Source organism: Amphiura filiformis, chromosome 13 (assembly GCF_039555335.1).
Source record: "Amphiura filiformis chromosome 13, Afil_fr2py, whole genome shotgun sequence".
NCBI classification, from domain to species: domain Eukaryota; kingdom Metazoa; phylum Echinodermata; class Ophiuroidea; order Amphilepidida; family Amphiuridae; genus Amphiura; species Amphiura filiformis.
Window position 1 is genome coordinate 28,941,001 of NC_092640.1, and position 18,901 is coordinate 28,959,901.

At 37.4% G+C, this 18,901-nt stretch overlaps 2 protein-coding genes across 2 annotated transcripts; one reads left to right on the forward strand and one right to left on the reverse strand.

The window, feature by feature from the left end:
* The first annotated feature begins 4,583 nt into the window (after positions 1-4,583).
* On the forward strand, positions 4,584-5,228 carry LOC140167554 (uncharacterized). Its single transcript, XM_072190855.1, has one exon. The coding sequence runs from the start codon at positions 4,584-4,586 to the stop codon at positions 5,226-5,228; it is 645 nt and encodes a 214-aa protein (XP_072046956.1).
* A 589-nt stretch (positions 5,229-5,817) lies between these two features.
* Positions 5,818-18,342, reverse strand: LOC140167243 (acyl-CoA dehydrogenase family member 11-like). Its single transcript, XM_072190587.1, has 11 exons — positions 18,235-18,342; positions 17,348-17,416; positions 15,689-15,827; positions 14,776-14,883; positions 13,666-13,764; positions 12,520-12,586; positions 11,753-11,838; positions 11,252-11,320; positions 8,365-8,519; positions 7,429-7,545; positions 5,818-6,790 (listed from the first exon to the last, which is right to left on the reverse strand). Exons 1-11 carry the CDS (start codon positions 18,331-18,333, stop codon positions 6,572-6,574), a joined length of 1,227 nt encoding a protein of 408 aa, XP_072046688.1. The 5' UTR covers positions 18,334-18,342; the 3' UTR covers positions 5,818-6,571.
* Positions 18,343-18,901: the final 559 nt, after the last annotated feature.

Here is an 18,901-nt window from a genome sequence, read left to right on the forward strand (position 1 = left end):
GTTTATTCTACTCCAAATTGATACTCCCTCTGTGGCAGACTTTAGCTAAATCTTCCACAGGGGTAGTGTGGATTTTAAATGGAATAGCCCAACTCAGCAACTTCTCAGCTCTACAAGTCACCCAATTTCCCATTGTTCTTGGTCCTGTACAGTTTTAGAATATCATTTTAACAATATAGAAATGTGCAGTTTAGAAATGAAAATTAGAAACAGTGACATATTTGATATTTATAATTTATTCAATATCTATTGCACAAAATATTTCCAAGAATCACAAAGAGAAAAAAAAAATTGAATTACATAACCATGTGTCAGAACCTTGGGGTATCTTGTGTGTGAAGGTCAAAACACGTAAGAGGCAGGCAGTATCTTGGCTATAGACCACTTGACATATGACGTCATTGCCCAGCAGTATGCATGCGAATTATGGCCATTTCCATTGCTCTTTGCCCAGAAGTTTGTGTACACATCGTAGTTTGCTCAGGGCACATGCATTTTAAATCGCCCACCACATTTCATATAGTACAAGAAAGCCATTGAATAGTGTAGCAGGTCGTTCAAGCATAATAATAGACCAGTCCCTCGCCTTTGTTGATAAACAATGATGTCAAGTGGTCTATAGTTGTTGTCTGAAATTGGCCGATTGAAATATTTCAATCTTGTTGGCAATAGTAATCAATCTAAATAGATTGACCAATAGAATGATTTTTTGTTGATTCTTAGTCTTTTAGTAAACTTGATTTCATCATCCAATCAAGTGTTAGTCATAATGTACTGCCAAATGGCATATGTTGCATATGGTTGGAATGAGATTTCAAACTTTTTTACTTCACCAAAATCAGGCAGTGCAAAGGGTCTTTACAAAACAGTGTAAATTGATCAAATACCAAAAACTCATTGAAACCAGTGAAGGTTGCAGAAACTTGGTTCATTGTTTTAAAATCCAAGTTTATACAGGTAACCTTGTTTTTAATGATGGGCAAATCTTGTAGTTAAGACACTGGCCAGATAGCAATGTTTACATCTCTTTTGAAAGAGAAATTTTAGAGTTGTTTAGCAGACCTGATTTTGAAGTATAGATGAGGTGACATAATACCAAACAGTGAGTAGTTTTCACTATTCTTTGCCCAAGATTATGCATGGGCATCTTGTTTTGCCAATAGCATGTGCTTTTAATACTCCCGCCAAATCAGATACTGGGCAATAATGCTATTAAACAGTAAACTGGTCGTGTACTGATCCTCCAATCATATCAATGGATATGTTGCCTCATCTATTACAAGTTTACCTTGATAGCACACTGAGTATACTGCTATCTTCTTGCTTGCTCAGTTTATAATGCAAATCATTTTGTTCAGTTTTGATTTTCAAAGTTGGGTTGTTATAGCTATTTCTTCTACATAAATGTATGTATAATTGATTTATTATCAATAAAAAGGATGTAAATAGTAAGATTCTATCTTGTGCCTGTGTGTTATTAAATTTGGTGTGTGATCAGCCTTTCTTAATATATTATTTAAAAGTCGGAACACTTTTTTGTACAAATTTGAGATTAAGATTGATAATTCTGGACATAAAATGTCAATCTATCCATGAATGTCTTTATCAAACATTAGGCCTATAGACCACTTGGCATGTGACGCCATTACCCGGCAGTATGCGTGCGCATTATGGCAATTTCCATTGTTCGTTGCCCTGCAGTGTGCGTGACGCATCGTAGTCTGCTAAGGGCACATGTATTTTAAATCGCCCGCCACATTTCAGATAGTACAGGAAAGCCATTGAACAGTGTAGCGGCTCATTCGAGCATATCGATAGACGAGTCCCTCGCCTTTGTTGATAAACAGTGATGTCAAGTGGTCTATACATTTTCTCATTGATTTCTCATAATTTAAGTGAAACCTCTATAGAATCTCTAGCAAATTATATATCTTCAAAAGAATACTTGTGGTGAAACAATTGAAATATACTGTGAAAGTTAATTAATGGTTGTACAACAAACAGAACCCAGTTAACAAAGATCTCGCAAATAGTATCCCCCAAATGCCAACCTCTGCTGAGGAACCGGACATCCTACGCGATGAGATCGTCAGCTCAATAAAGAAACTTTCCGATGGAAAAGCCCCGGGCTACGAAAGCATTACTGGTGAAGAACTAAAAGCAGCAGGAGACATAGGAGTTGATATTATACACAAATTGTGCAAGAAAATTTGGGATGAAGAGGAGTTTCCCAGCGACTGGGGAAAGGCAATCATCACCCCCATTTATAAGAAAAAGGACAAGCTAGACTGTGGTAATTACAGAGGAATCAGCCTACTTAGTCGCTCATGCAAAGTTCTCACCCTAATTCTCCAAAGACGCATCATGAAAAGGGCTGAAGAAATCCTTTCAGAAGCACAAGCTGGGTTTAGACCAGGACGGTCAACAATTGATCAACTGTTCACCCTGAGACAGATGATGGAAAAACACCTCGTAAAGGACAAAGGACTCTTCTGCTGCTACATTGACTTCAAAAAGGCCTTTGATTCTGTGTGGCAGGAGGGCCTGTGGAAGGCACTTGGATTCTTCGGATTCCCCAACAAAATCATTAAGCTCCTTGAAGCACTCTACCGGCAATCTGAAAGCGCTGTAAGAGTGAACGGAGAGTTAACAGAATGGTTTACTACTATAGTTGGAGTGCGACAAGGGTGCGTGATCTCACCTCAGCTATTTAATATCCTTCTTGAGCTGGTCATGTTATATGCTCTACAGGACACAAACATAGGAGTAAACATTCAGGGACAGCTTATCAATAATCTACGCTTCGCGGATGACATTGCACTTGTTGCTGGGAGTGAAAACGACCTGCAAACACTGGTTGACCTTGTGCATAAAAGCAGCACATCACTGGGACTGAAAATCAACATAGGAAAAACTGAAGTACAGGCAATCACCAAAAAGTACACAAAGATAGATATAACAAGAAATGTCTTTAAAAAGACAACGCCATGGATGAAGATCATGTTTCATAATTTTGCATTGCAAGTACTTGGAAAGCTAGTAAATTTGAATGTTTGGCACAACTAACTGGTGCGAAATATTGGCATTTATTGGTAAATACCACCAATGACATACTAGGAAATACTCAACATTTTCATGTCGAAAGCTGAATTGGAAAATGTGTGCTAAATTGGTCTACATTTAATTCATACTTGTAACAAACGGCTCAATTGAAATCACATCCTCTGAGTTTCACAACAATCCAACAATCTATATTCAGATAACCTTAAGAATGTTTGCTGCTTAATTGAGGGATTTCATATCAACCACATTTCATGACAATCCAATTATCTATTATCAGTAACTGTTAACCTTGATATTGAAGCATGGTAATTAATTTTAGATATATTTATTCGCAATGTATAGTTTACTGACCTGGTAGTTACAATCACATCATAAGGCCACTAACAGTCAATTTTGAGTTTCCCGTCACATGGATTCCCGGTTGATATTGAAGCATGGTAATTAATTTTAGATATATTTATTCGCAATGTATAGTTTACTGACCTGGTAGTTACAATCACATCATAAGGCCACTAACAGTCAATTTTGAGTTTCCGTCACATGGATTCCCGGTTGCTCTACACGTACCAAAAAATGCATATAACCAAAGCCACTATCTACCCCAATTACTGGTATCCCCGTCGACGACTAGTGTCACTCCCAACATCAATTAGTGTTGGTAGTAGTGCACTATTTATACCCAGCTCTGGTCAGATCAGGGAATGGTCAGATAATGCTCATTATTATTGTTTAATTAGTGGTCACACTTTACTTGTCAATGCTTGTTCACAGCTTATCAGTAGTCAGATCAGCAGGGGTGCAATTGTATCCTTTTTCATAGAGCAAAATTGTTCAAAATGTTCTAAAAACCTTATTTGTGAACGGATTTTAATCGTTAACAAAGCAAAATGTATGTTTAATATATTAATTATTTCATTAATAGCAATTTCCTAAGTTTCCATCCATAAATAACCACAGAGCATTATCTGTTTACAAAATAAGTGTTTATTTTCAATTAGCCATCTTATCAGTAAAACTGACAGGAGGCCAAATTATAGTCAAATCAATTAGCCATCTTATCAGTAAAACTGATAGGAGGCCAAATTATAGTCAAAAAACAGATTCTTTGTCTGGTAGTCCCGGTAACCCAGTCTATATGTGGCTCAGTTGTAAACATACACAACACAAGCCGACTGTGAAGGAGCCTATATGCACGTAAACAACTTTCTAGTACATGTATAATAAAATCCGTTTTTGAGTATAATAAAGAAAGTCATGCATTGGCAACATGAAGGAAATACCTATTGCTAACTTGGTAAAATGCATACTCGTAGCCCAATCTTGTACATCATAGCACCCAGTTTGGGTTTGTAGTTTCGAAATGTTGCAATTAAACATTAGTTCTTTCAAATATGAAACACTAAAACACAAATCTAGAACAAACAATCATTATATTTAGAAAGATATAGCAAACTTTCCATGATAGAAATTGGACCCAAGACAAAGTACACCCAAATTAGGTGACAATTCGGAATTAAGCCATGGCTGGAAAAATCAATGAAACACCACTAGACCAGGTTGAGGAGTTCACATACTTAGGAGGGAAGCTCTGTCAAACGGGATCCTGCACAGAAGACGTGAAATTACGCATTGGGAAAGCCATAGGGACTGTTCAGAAACTCCACAAGATATGGAGCGCCAAAGACATACAGAGAAGCACTAAGATCGAGCTCTACAAAGTACTTACCCTCTCAATACTGCTGTATGGAGCGGAAACATGGACTCTAAAGAAAGAAGATGAAAACAGACTTTCAACATTCGAAATGATGTGCCTTCGTAAAATAATGGGAGTGTCACGTCTCGACAGGATCAGAAATACCACCATTCGCAAAACCCTTGACATGGAGTTTACCATCCTGGACAGAATATCAACAAAAAGACTCCGATACTTCGGCCATATCCAGAGAATGCCACGATCACGTTTTCCCAAATTAGCATTTGAGGCACATGTCCATGGCAAACGCCCAAGAGAGAGACCACCAAAAAGATGGAGTGACTGCCTGAAAGCCGATTGTAGCAAAGTAAACATCAACTCTTTGGTCAAAGCTAGCAGACTAGCTCAAGACAGAAGGAAGTGGCAGGACATCATGAAGCAGATGGCACCACTCAACCCCAAGTTGGAGTGAACGCCATAGGTCAAGGTAGGTCATCTTGTTTTGCCAATAGCATGTGCTTTTAATACTCCCGCCAAATCAGATACTGGGCAATAATGCTATTAAACAGTAAACTGGTCGTGTACTGATCCTCCAATCATATCAATGGATATGTTGCCTCATCTATTACAAGTTTACCTTGATAGCACACTGAGTATACTGCTATCTTCTTGCTTGCTCAGTTTATAATGCAAATCATTTTGTTCAGTTTTGATTTTCAAAGTTGGGTTGTTATAGCTATAGTTATTTATTATCAATAAAAAGGATGTAAATAGTAAGATTCTATCTTGTGCCTGTGTGTTATTAAATTTGGTGTGTGATCAGCCTTTCTTAATATATTATTTAAAAGTCGGAACACTTTTTTGTACAAATTTGAGATTAAGATTGACAATTCTGGACATAAAATGTCAATCTATCCATGAATGTCTTTATCAAACATTAGGCCTATAGACCACTTGGCATGTGACGCCATTACCCGGCAGTATGCGTGCGCATTATGGCAATTTCCATTGTTCGTTGCCCTGCAGTGTGCGTACGCATCGTAGTCTGCTAAGGGCACATGTATTTTAATTCGTATAGTACAGGAAAGCCATTGAACAGTGTAGCGGCTCATTCGAGCATATCGATAGACGAGTCCCTCGCCTTTGTTGATAAACAGTGATGTCAAGTGGTCTATACATTTTCTCATTGATTTCTCATAATTTAAGTGAAACCTCTATAGAATCTCTAGCAAATTATATATCTTCAAAAGAATACTTGTGGTGAAACAATTGAAATATACTGTGAAAGTTAATTAATGGTGTGTCCTGTTCTCACCAAACCAGAACCAGGATAGACGTCACAGATGAAAATTGATATCAAGAAACTATTTAAAATGGTTGTGACCAAAATTAGAATTGAAATTATTTCACTGGCTGTCATTTATGTATGTGAAGACTTGAGCTAAAAATCTTTCTCATATTTAATTTCTCACATTGTTTAACTTTACTTCTCCATCTCGAATATGATTTCGGAATGATTTCCAAACCTATTTCTTAAAGCTTCTTGGATGAGAAGATGATAGAGGGCGGGTATAGAACTGAATGCCTATAGATAATAACATCACTGCTCTTCTCCATCCGACTCATTAGCTCAGTTGGTAGATCATCTGGTGATCCGAAGGTCCCAAGTTCAAATCCTGGAAGGTCAGTGAAATTTTTTCATTGGCTATCATTTATGTATGTGGAGACTTGTGTTAAAAACCTTTCTCATACAGAATTATCTAGTTTTGAAACACAAAATCAACTTAAAAGCTTGTATGTGGTACTTAATACAATTTACAACTTTGATCTTTCCTCCTGTTGTCTAATCTCCAACTTGGCAATAGTAGTAAGATGTACTTCATCAGGCCCATCGGCAATCATAAGAGGTCGTGCTGTCTTATACATATTAGCCAATGGGGTATCTTGTGAAACACCAGCTCCACCGTGGACTTGGATGGCTCTATCTATAACCCGGACGACGGCTCTCATGGCGGCTACCTTCATTAGGGAAATCTACAAAGAGATTAATGGGAAATACGTTATTCTTGATTTTGGTTTAGATGTGGATGTGCGATTGGGATTCGGATAAACAACCCCGAAAATATCGCATTTAACAAAAAGGAGACCTTAAAATCTTCATACCAATGCATGTCATAAATAAGAATAAAAGAAAGGCAAATCACATGCCATGAATGCCTCTGCATGCAATGACTCCCACTCCAAACCTACCAGAATGTCCGAAGAAAACCAGGATTACCACAGTGGCATAGCTAGAGTCAAGGAAACTTTCAAGGTGAAATTTTGATGAAAATGGGCAAAAAGTACAAAAAAAAGGCAAAAAAAACCCTTACCCACTTACCAGGGCAACCAACTTCTCCCAAGGGTCCCCTGGGGACGCCACTGGATTATATGAACAAGATCGATGGAGAGGGCAATGCTCAGGTATGCCCCTCCAAAAATTTTTGCAGGTATGCCCCTCCAACATTTTAGCCCATTTTTGTCAAAGTTTACCTCCTTGAAAGTTACCTCCTCTGAAAAAGTCCTGGCTATGTGTCACCGAAATTACTTTGTTTATTATATTATATTAACCTATTGAGCAAGAGCAACAATTTGTGAACAAATCGGCATAAATCATGTAAATAGGACATTACCTCTTTTCGTGCTCCTTTGCCGCCATACATGTCAATAAGATGGGCTGCTTTCATCGTGATGAGCCGAGACTGGTCTATGTCAATGCGACTCTCAGCTATCTGATGCTGAACAACACCCTAATGAGATGATCACATTTGAATGGTTTCCATGTTTAAGATTGATATTGGCAACTATTTGCTAGTTGGTGCTACATTTTGCTCAAAGAGCATGAAAGAGGCGGGACAAACTTTTAATTACATAACCATTAATAGTTTGAAAAGCTTAAATGTGACCCGAAAATGATCGCGGCGCGGGCCAAGTTCAGATGCAGGCATGTATATCGAAACGTGGTGCAAATTGACCCATTTTTATACCTTATTCTAATATAATATATTTAGCTGAGAAAAAATCTGAATGGTTAAAGAGGATTTTCTAATTGCCTCCATCACATTTACATAGATATGAAGAGCTTGTTTCCAAACCATGTTAAGTCCACAAACACATGTTTCTCATTTACCTGCGCAATATTGCAATGGGTAGTGATGCTATAGGTATAGTAATTTCAGTTGGATGCACCATTACAAAGCATACATTAGTAGATGGATGCACGGTAACAATACTGTGTGAGGCCTTTGGTTCCCAAATGAGAACAATAGTCTGGCTTGTTGATGGTACAACTCATTGTAATTGTAATTGTGATTTTAACACACAAGTAAATGAGGAACATGTGGTTGCGGACTTAACATGGTTTGGAAACAAGTCATATAACACTTTGTAGAGGCTAGTCAGTTAGTCTTCTGAGTGTATTTCATTGTCCAAAATCGGGTCCTTCGCCGAGATCCATGCGAGGCAGCCAAAACTGTTATAAAGTGCCTTGATGGTGATATATAATAAAATTATTATATTTATGTATTGAATGATGGAAACAGTGATGGTGTAATAAAAGGTGTACATACCATCATGGCTAACTTTCTGTTGAATGCTGTTCTTTGGAAGGCTCTTTGACACATGAGTTCCAATGCTCTTTCTGCCATACCGATTAGCCTCATACAATGATGAATTCTAGCAGGGCCTAGTCGACCCTGGGCAACTTCAAATCCGCGACCCTCACCTGATTTAATAAACCATAGCATTGTGCAATATTTACCATCCAACCAAATAAAACTAACAAAACAAAACAAAATTTAACGAAAAAATAAAGCAGTAAGCTATTATGATTATGCATACTATTGTTGTTACACTCGGGTTGGATCCAACTGGAAGTGGAAAAAATTGGAAAGCAAAAAGAGAGTAAGCTACATTCATGGCATCATTGGTGAAAGTTTGGTCAGCAACAACACTAAACCGTTTTGGTATTTCAAGTCTAAACGGCAAAAGGTGTTTTGTGTGTGTACGCTATATCTTTTTCTGGTGGTATCAAAGTTTGTTCTGCTAAAGGCAACACTAATGTGCTAAACAACCAATTTAGTTCCGTTTTCACAGATAGGGACTTGCATAAACGTTCTCAAAATGACTGATTCAGGAACTCTTGATATGCCGGGAACTGTTGGCATCATACATGGTGTTGAGAAATTCAATTCCGGCGAAAATCTTGAAGGATTGTGCCTAATCACTTGCTCCGTTGTTAACCAAGATTTTTCAGAAATCGCTCAACTCTGAACTACTCTGGTTGATACCGGGAACTTGGTTTGACACTAATGTGACTCTGCTGTATAAGAAAGGCGACAGAAGTAACCCAGGAAACTAAAGACATATTTCGTTAACAGCAATGCAAGACTTTGGAACATATTCTGCCTCATCATATTATGAGCCATTTTGATAAACATCACATCTTTACACGCTGCATGGTTTTCACAAAGTACATTCCTGCGATACTCGTTATCTCACCTTGTCTGACGACCTTGCTGGAATTTTTGGATGATAAATCCAGATGGACATAATAATAATTCTTTAGTAAGGCGTTTGACTTCGTGCCTCACCAGCATCTTTTGATGGAACTTCAGTACATTATTAATAGGAACAATACATTTTGAATGGATCGAGTCTTTTCTTACAAATTGTCATCTAGTAGTACTGGAAGGTATGCGTGTATCTGCAGTGTTAAAGTGTCCTCGGGAGTTCCCCAAGGCACGTTTGTTGAGGTCGTTGCTGTTCTTGGCATATTTAAATGATTTGCCTTCAAAGGCCACTCAAAGGTGAGACTTGTTGGAGACGATTGTAGTCTCTATAATAACACACCGGAGGACTCCAACAGAGTCCAGGATGACCTTGGCGCATTTTAGTGGGAAGGTGATTGGCCGTCTTTCGATTTTAGTACTTCTGTCACTCAAAAGAAGAATCCAATTACTAAGAAATTATACAAGATGGGTGACTCCATTTTGGAAGAGGTTATTTGTTAAAGTCATAATGTACGATCTTATAATATGAATTTGGTTAATTTTTTTCAAACCTGATTTTTTGGCATATTTGTAATGTTTACACATGTCACAACTTGCACCTAAATGGAATCAGCCAAATTTGTTGTGTTTGTAGGTAAACAGAGCAAAGTTCGACATAAAGTCATAATTCAAAGAATTATCTTTATGTCCTCCCATAGAACTGCGTGTTAAACGGTCAAAATAACAAGCAGTGTTTCTTTCACTTTACCTCGTTATTTCAGCTCAAAATGGACAGAAACCATTCCCGATAATTATTACTAGTATTATTTCAGCATTTTGAGTATATAATGACAAATTTAAAATTTGAAGGAAATCATACATTAAGCCTTTAATGGTCTCCTCCCATCGATTAGATTACTATCGACATTACCAAGGCTAACAGAATGTTGGGACTTAGCTAGGAATATTTAGGCCTGTTCCTTCAGCAGTCACACCAAGTCCATTGGTTACAAGTCTTTGATTAGCTCCTCGAGTACTGCTCAGGTATCTAGGATTCTCAGCACAAATTTGATGGGAACAAGCTTGAAAGAATTCAAAGTATAGGTGCTAGATTGAATGATCACGACTACAGCAATGAGCCCATGCAGTATCACTCAAATCATTGCTGACCTGGTATTGGAAATCAAGACCGCGGGACAAATTACGTCTGACTACAGTTTACAAAAACACGCATAAATTTAATAATTCAAGAGTTATCTTCAGTCTTCAATACTGCAAAGCAGCGACGAAGCAACCAAATGAAACCAAGACACCCACAACGCGACGTTAAGACTTTCAAGATAAATTTGGACTTTCTCAATATTTGAACTCTCACCGCCAAATCACACTTTAACGCTTATGGCACGTCAGATAAAGATACAGATTTGTTACCAGGCTACTAGTGCAACAAGTCATCACATAGATTTTTTTTCACTATTTGGTTTTCATCTTTTCTGCAACCAGATACAAAAATCAACATACTGGTGTCCTGTGCTACCATGCTACGGTAACCAGGGCTGTCAACTTTTTGGAATTGCTTGGCGTGAGACAGAGACGTACCGGGATTTGCCGATTCCAATGTTCATTTTGTACCATGATTATTTGAGCCACGGCGCTCGAGAATGTGAAAATCGGGGGGCGGGGGTAGGAGCAACAAATTATTCATGACGATGTGTGAGATTTTACTCATTTTCCAGCTTTTTGCGTGAGCTTTACTACCTTGGCGTGAGATTATACTACCTTGGCGTGAGACCGTGAGAAAGTGACCCAATGCGTGAGACTCACGGCCAATGCGTGAGAGTTGACAGCCCTGCGGTAACTGTCATAAGTAAAATAACTACCGAAGGTAAGAAAACTACCAACATGAAATTTATGTTGAGGCACCAATTGTAAGGTTATCAAATGAGTTAGTATGCATATTACTTACCTAAAATAAGATTTTCAATTGGCACTCTCACATTGTCATAGTCAATTTCCATGTGGCCAGTGGGTGCGTCTATAAAAGTAAAACATGATAGTCGAATAGAATGGTGCTTAGCTCGAGTAACAATTATGGTCATTGACGGTATCGTTTGAAATAGATCTGTCAAATGGAAATGAACAATCGGGTACCAAGCAAACTGAGATATCCTAATACTATAATACAACTGATAAGCATTTGGTATAAACACTATTGCACGGGGGACTCATCCGACAATACTTCTACAAAATTCTGGAAGGGAATTTCCCTGTGAAGAGCGGTAATGTGTGTTTGCTAAGCGCGTGGATTTCGAATCCCAAATGATACTTTCTTTCATGGCCATTGTAGCCAAATGCCTTCCAAGAAGAGCAAGCTTTCAAATTCTTCCTGTGGGTCGCTAACATGTCTTTACTGAGGCAAATCTCTTGTTTTCTATGCTTTAAGTATCAATTTAAGCCTAAATCTCACCATCACTGCCATAAGTAAGCATTGGTCTCAATATTTTCACCCCAGGTGAATCCATTGGAACTATAATCATACTATGTCTCTGGTGTCTGAAAAACGTAACGTTGTATTTAAATATATAGATAGAACAGGTAAACGATGAAATCAAAAGCATTCAAGTTGCATTTTAATTATACAAGGCCTGACTTACGCACCTGTTGCAGCCAGTGTTCCATGAAGGATTTGGACAAAGTTGATGAAGAAAACGACCCAGTGGTTAATTAGAAGCACTTATTCCCTATTCCTTATTTTTTTCTCCATTTAAGCCTTGGGCCACCGCTCTCAACAAGCTGAACCCATTTGGCCTGTATGTCCTGTCGGGAATTGCAAACCCTGACGTTCGCAATTAGGACTGTGTGCATAATGTTTAAAATATTGTCTGATAGTTTCAGATCGGAATATAACTGGCATCTTGTATTTTTCAGACATTTTTCAAGGTCATTCCTACTCTCAACATTGTCAATAATATTTTTAAAGGCCGATATCTCAGTTTCCAATTTTATAATACTATAACTTACGAACTCAATATCTTTCGCTTAGGAATGTCCGATTTCATTGGGGAAAGCGGCGTTGTGGAGCAAAATTCAAAACACTCAAAATTGATAACCTGCCCAAAAGTGTCTCTTCTTGATATACCAGTTCACATATGGTTCGTCAAGTTTTATTGTATGTTTGTTGTTGTTAAAACCGTGTATCATGCTACTGAAGTGGGAAGGAAGTCAAAGTTTTACCTTGGCATTGAGTCGTCGCCAGATTTGCCCATGATAATGGTAAATTTACACCGAGGATCACCTGCGCCTATTGGGAGCAATAAAACAATGATCCAGATAGAGAACATGATGAACAAAGCATTGAGTCAGTTCAATTGAAGATCACTTTACTGGATCTTTTTACACGGTTGTTTGATAGCATGTAAAACAAAGTCATTTTTAAAGAAAAGGTGAACACTGATGGCGCTATTCATCTTAAATCGTGTTTTGATCTTTACAAAGGGTAGACTGGTATAATACCATTAAAACATCTGAAAAGAGTAACAATAGCAACGACATTTTCCAAAAACATTTAATCATGAAATGTTAGGAATAACTTACATTGTTTGGCTAAATTAAATTTAAAATAGTTGTAAATAGCGCCCTCAATTTGTACACAAATATACAGTTTACAGAATAAAAAATACCACCAAAAAGCAGAAAAAGATGAATAGGTTGAAAAAGAAACGAAATCTGTGTTAAAAAGAGCTGTGGAAATATATGTACATATTAGTATGATAATTGTTGGTATTGTCCAGGTCTAGAATTGAGCACTATATAATTGTTCGTTGGAATGATCACATCAAACAATCGTGTTTATAAATGAACTATGTACGATTGTTAAACACAAACGTCAATTTATTTAAAGATGAAGTACGGCATTTTACTATTTTCTATAAAAAGACGGTTGAGCACTTTTTAATAAATCCTTTAGTTACTGCCCATACTTGCTAAAGATCCGACTGAGGTCAGGGTGACATTTGGGTGTTTTCATTCAGTTTTATTTTTATTCTGGGCTGTTATATTATAAGGGCTGTTAATTCAAACATAATAGTTCTCCAAATTAATTTAAAAGTATAACAAAACTGGTAATGTAGAAACATTTGATAAATCGGGTTCGTTTATACTAAAAAATATTGTTTTTTATAATTCCCGAAACAATAAAGACTTTTAAACGAGACAATCCATTTTAAAGAGAATAAAAAAGCTGTCAAAATCGGCCTGACGTTGGTCAATAAATTATTCCTATTATATCAAGAGACATAAATTTGCAATGATTGCAAATGGTAATTCTTTGGCTCTGTGTCATGTCATGTTTTATTTTAGCTTTTCGTCTCAGATTCTTACCTGATGTCCACCATTTGCGTCCATTGATAACATATTCTTGTCCTTCTCTTCGGATGCTGCATTGCATGTTAGTGGCATCACTCGATGCTACAGCAGGTTCTACAGAGTTTAATATCAACCAATAAATGTATAGTACTATTTGATAATTATGACATATTATGGTTATTCTGCCCTTTCGAGTAAAGCATCATGAGTTTTAACACAAAACGTTGTTCCGAAGAGAATAAGGGAAGATGTATACCATTCTCAATTATGGAATGTCGCCACCTACAGAACCATCTCAAGTGGCTATTATGTCGTATAACTTGAACTCAATATCAAGCTAAGGGATTCGAGGCCTTCCAGCCACTACCCATACCCATATCAACAAACACAAATTTTGAGGAGTCCTTGAAAAAAATAAGGGATTTCTCCAAAGGGATTTGGAAAGGGATTTCCCTTTCACAAAGGGGATTTGTTTGGACGCTTCGCCTAAGTATAAACCATCTGTATTGACTTATTATGTAAACAGGGGAAAACGTTAAGGCTATTTTTGCCTTAATCGCTACTCGCGCTCGGCGAATCGCCTAAAGTACTTCACGTGTTAGATGGGGAGGGTTTACACTAAATTGCTATTCGGCACTATGCAAAATCATGTGACCTGCCACGACGAAATGAGTATAAAGTCGCAAGTTGGTAGTTTTGAGACATACTGATTGACTGAGTTGATTTCATTTGTTTGCCGCACACCTGTTCAAGCCAGAAGTATGTCTGTATGTCCTTTGTGAATGGAGGCAAAATGAGCCATTCACGAAGGAAACAAAGACCACCAACGTAGTAGCCACTGCGTTTCTAAACTACCAACTTGCGACTTTACGCTCATTTCGTGGTGTAATTTTTTTGCACAACTTAGGACAACCGTTACGTTTTCGGATGTCATCAATATGATCAAATTTACAATTTATGGTTCAATAATTTTCCACTTAATCGTCTTAATTTTGATAAGATATGTTTGTACTTTAATGGACTTCCATTTTGAATCCCGTATGCGATAAGTGTTACACAGCTCTCGAAATGTTTAAATCATAGTGCATTGTGGGGCGTTCTTGATTCATCCTCTGGTTCACTTACCTGTCATACTGTAGCAGGATCTTATCTTTCCTTCAAGTAACGGTTGCATCCATTTCTCTTTCTGTTGACGGCTGCCATATTTGTCCAAAAGCTCCATATTTGGTGCATCTGCAATTGGATGTTCGTAACTCATATTCATAATTGAAGTTGCAGTAATTATTCGATTTGCTTTGCAGTGGCGTAGCGTGGGTCATCCGGTTGGGGGGGGCACCGACCATGATGGGGGGGGCACAAGCCGTTTTTGGGCAATTTTCCTATGGGATTTTTAAAATTTTGCAATCGATTGGGGGCAAGCAGTATTATTATATTTCAATACTTTTCGTTCTATTACTGGGGCGGAAGCTGGCACACCCTACTACTAAAGAATTTTCCTACCGGTGTATTAAAACGCCGCTCAACTACCAAACGTCTTTACGTATTTTGATATCACTGGATAGAGGGACGACCACAGTGTAGTGGTGTAGCCAGGACCTTTTCAGGGGTGGACGAGGGCAAGGTAACTTTCAGGCTTAAGGGCATAAGGGGTACTACACCCCTGCCAAATTATGTGCCTATTTTTGCATTTTTCTCAAAAATAGGGCATTGGTGACATGTAAGAAATGTATATTATAGGGGCAAGGACTACAACTACTGCACTGGAAATTTTATTTCAGCACAGACTGTGGAGTTACAGTCAAAAATGAGGGAAAACCAATATTTGATCAATAAATCAATAACTACTTGCCTTGGGTTGCTGAATTTTCAGTGCAATAGTTGTAGTTCTTGCCCTATAATATACATATCTTACTTGTCACCAATGCGCTATAATTTGCAGAAAAATGCAAAAATAGGCCCAAAATTGGCCCAAAATTGGCCAGGGGTGTAGTACCCCCTTAAGTAGAAATTATACCCTAGTCTACGAACATGAACTTACCAGGAGCAGAGCAATTGAATGGTTCTGACCCTATGAATGATCGTCCCATTTCTTCTGCCATAGGTGCATATTCCACTTGAGTCAATCCACTTTCAGAAGGAAGGAAGAGGTTCCATAAGCCTGCCGCACGAGCTTTGGCCTTAAGGTAGAATATCATGGCAAATAATGAATTCTTTTAAGTATAAATTGAGGTGATAGATATTACATATACTGTAAAAACTCGATAGTTAGCATATGTGCTTACTATCGAGCGCTTTTGATAACATAAAATTGTACCAAAGTCCGGCGCTTTACCAAATGAGCTAATGGGGTTAAGACACACATTTGCAGGTTTACTTGTTCGTGTATAACTATGTGTATCGATGATTTGCTCAAAACCCTTTACACATTTGTGGATGGGGCTCTTCATGTTTGCATGTTTTAAAAGCGCTAGATAGTAAGCACATATGATAACTATCGAGTTTTTACGGTATGTTGTTGTAGAAGTTCCAAACGAGTAGTTCCAAACTGATTGGTATCCATATTCATTGATTATGGTCAATGCTTCTTCATTTAAATGCAACATAGATCGATACAGTTTAGTATATTTCTCAACTTTCCTGATCTGATAAAAGGTCATTTAACCTTTTAGGAAGAAGTCGACCTTTCATTAACATCAAAACTGATACGTTCCAATCATTTTGATACCATATAGCTGATAATTATGTTTCAACTAGGCCTGTAAACCTGACGTCACGTTAGACAGATTGCAAAAGCTGACAGAGGAGGTTTTTGGATGCATGTGAATACAATAGAGCAAATACATGTCCAATACAGCTTGCATTTTCCAAGAATTTTGCAGAACACCGGCATATATGACAAAGCTGTAAACTCTTTGAAGAAAAGGACGAACGATGTTGAATTAATTGTCGATGATTGAACAAAACTGAAATAAAGCGGGAAATCGAGAAAATATATAAACAGTTTTCAGTCAGGCTGACAGATCTGACATCATGCTGGGCACATTCCATTCACTGGCAGAAGGTATGTAAGCTGTATGTGGATGTTAATGCAATCGGGCTAATACAACTTAATCAATATACTTTGTATATATATTGAACCGGGCACCTCTCGCATCAAACTATTTTAATCATGTTCATGCCCGTATCATATTTAGGCCCTATATATTAACAAAACATTGATATCATAATGCTGATGAACCAAACCTTAGAATTCGTAAATGTTTACATGAAGGTAGGACTGTCATAATGGCCGCGTCATAAACGTCCGCGACTTTTGCTCGATATATTGGCAGTCGCTTTTCCGATGAAACGGCGAAAGTACGTCATAATCAAGCCCGTACGCAGGATTTCATTGGGGGGGTTGCTGATTTTGAGCAAGTGGACTTTTTCCAGGGGGGGGCGATTGTGTGAAAGGTGGACAAAATTTTGGCCTTTTTGTCCAAAAAAGCGTTAAAAACATGATTTTTCTGAAATTTTGGGACTTTTATATACTTCGCACCCAAACACCCCCCCCCCCCCTGCGTACGGGCCTGGTCATAATAACGGTAGACTCTCCTAGCTATCGTCTAGTGTGATACGGGCATAATATATCTTTAAACTAAAACAGAAGACATCCTGCGAAAACAGATAATTATACATGTAGTTATTAGTCACCTACTTTTAGTTCTTCCATCACAGGAGGAATAAACCAACGAGTTGGCGCATTCTTCAACTGGTCTTCATAAACCTACGGAAATCGTAAAGCAAAGACTAATATGTAAACTGATTCTTCTGTATGTTTTAGTATAATTGATGTTTGTTAAGCAAAATGGGTAATGAAATGAATTTTAATACAAAATTTATATATTTTTTTTTGTCTCGACGGAAAATGACGAGGAAAAGTTGTTAATGGCTTAAAGGCCCAATCAGCAATTTGCCACTAAAATCGTAAAATTCCGACAAAACCAAAGGTTTTGTACCTTTGTTAAGGGCATTTCGTGATCCACAGCCTCATCCCCCACTTTTCCCAAAAAAAATTGAGATTTTTATATTACTGGATACCTCTGGCTACATAATGTTTGTGTACAAAATATTTCTTGCAGATTAATTCGTTTAGCTAAGATATCGTGAAATTTTAATTTCGTTCTGGTGCACCAGAACGAAATTACAACGTATTGTCTATGGAGCAGTGTAATACACATAATCATGCATAACTCGCAAACGCAAAATCGGATTCAGCTGAAATTTTGGGAATAGGCTTTTTTCGTGGATATCTACAGAAAAATGTCATGAAAAGAAGATGCTAGGATCACGAAATCCTCCTTTAATAACAAAGATGTGCTAACATAGCTTGCCAGTGGTTAAGTCGAAAGCTGTATATTAAGGACAAAATGTGAAATTTTTATATAAAGCTGTGATAATTATGACTCGAAATCAACTTATTATGTAAACGGCCGCACGTGTTTGGAAATCCTGCAAAAATATACAAGGCGTATAAAATGGTCTTCATTATTTTATCATTTTCTTTCCTATATTTAATGGTATAGGTCTGTATACTTGCTTTACCTTTTCAGCAGGAAGAACATGTTCATTTATAAATACTTTCAGTCTCGCTAACGTTTCTGCAGAATTATTAGACGCGGCAATTCCTGTTAGGTCTGCCATTGCGCTGTGTCGCCTATATATATAGGTCACAAATCAAACTGTATACCTAAACCAAAAGTACGTACTCAGTGCAAAGTTCAGATTAGATTTGGTGCAGATTGCTAGCACGATTAAAGTGACATTGACATAGCATAACATTTGCATATTTATTTATTTATTTATTTATTTATTTATTTATTTATTTATTTATTTATTTATTTATTTATTCTGATTGATTGATCGATCGATTGGTCGATTGATTGATTGATTGATTAGTTTCTGCAGGACTTCTACTTGAATTTAGTGGTTTGTGCAAAAAGTTACTATTTTCATGATAACTTTGATAATTTTATGACAAATGATCAAAGTTCATCAAATGATATTTTTCACATTTTGATATATAACAGTCCTCGAAGTAAATTTTATAAATCTAATGACATATTCTTAAAGTGTATGTAGCTGGGAGGAAAAGCCGACGATCAATTAAAAATTTTGACGATATGGATTTTTTACCCAAAAAGACCTAATTCTTTTTGGTGTTTTGGGAAAAAAAATCAATAACTTCAATACGAAAGGTCAAATACATTTT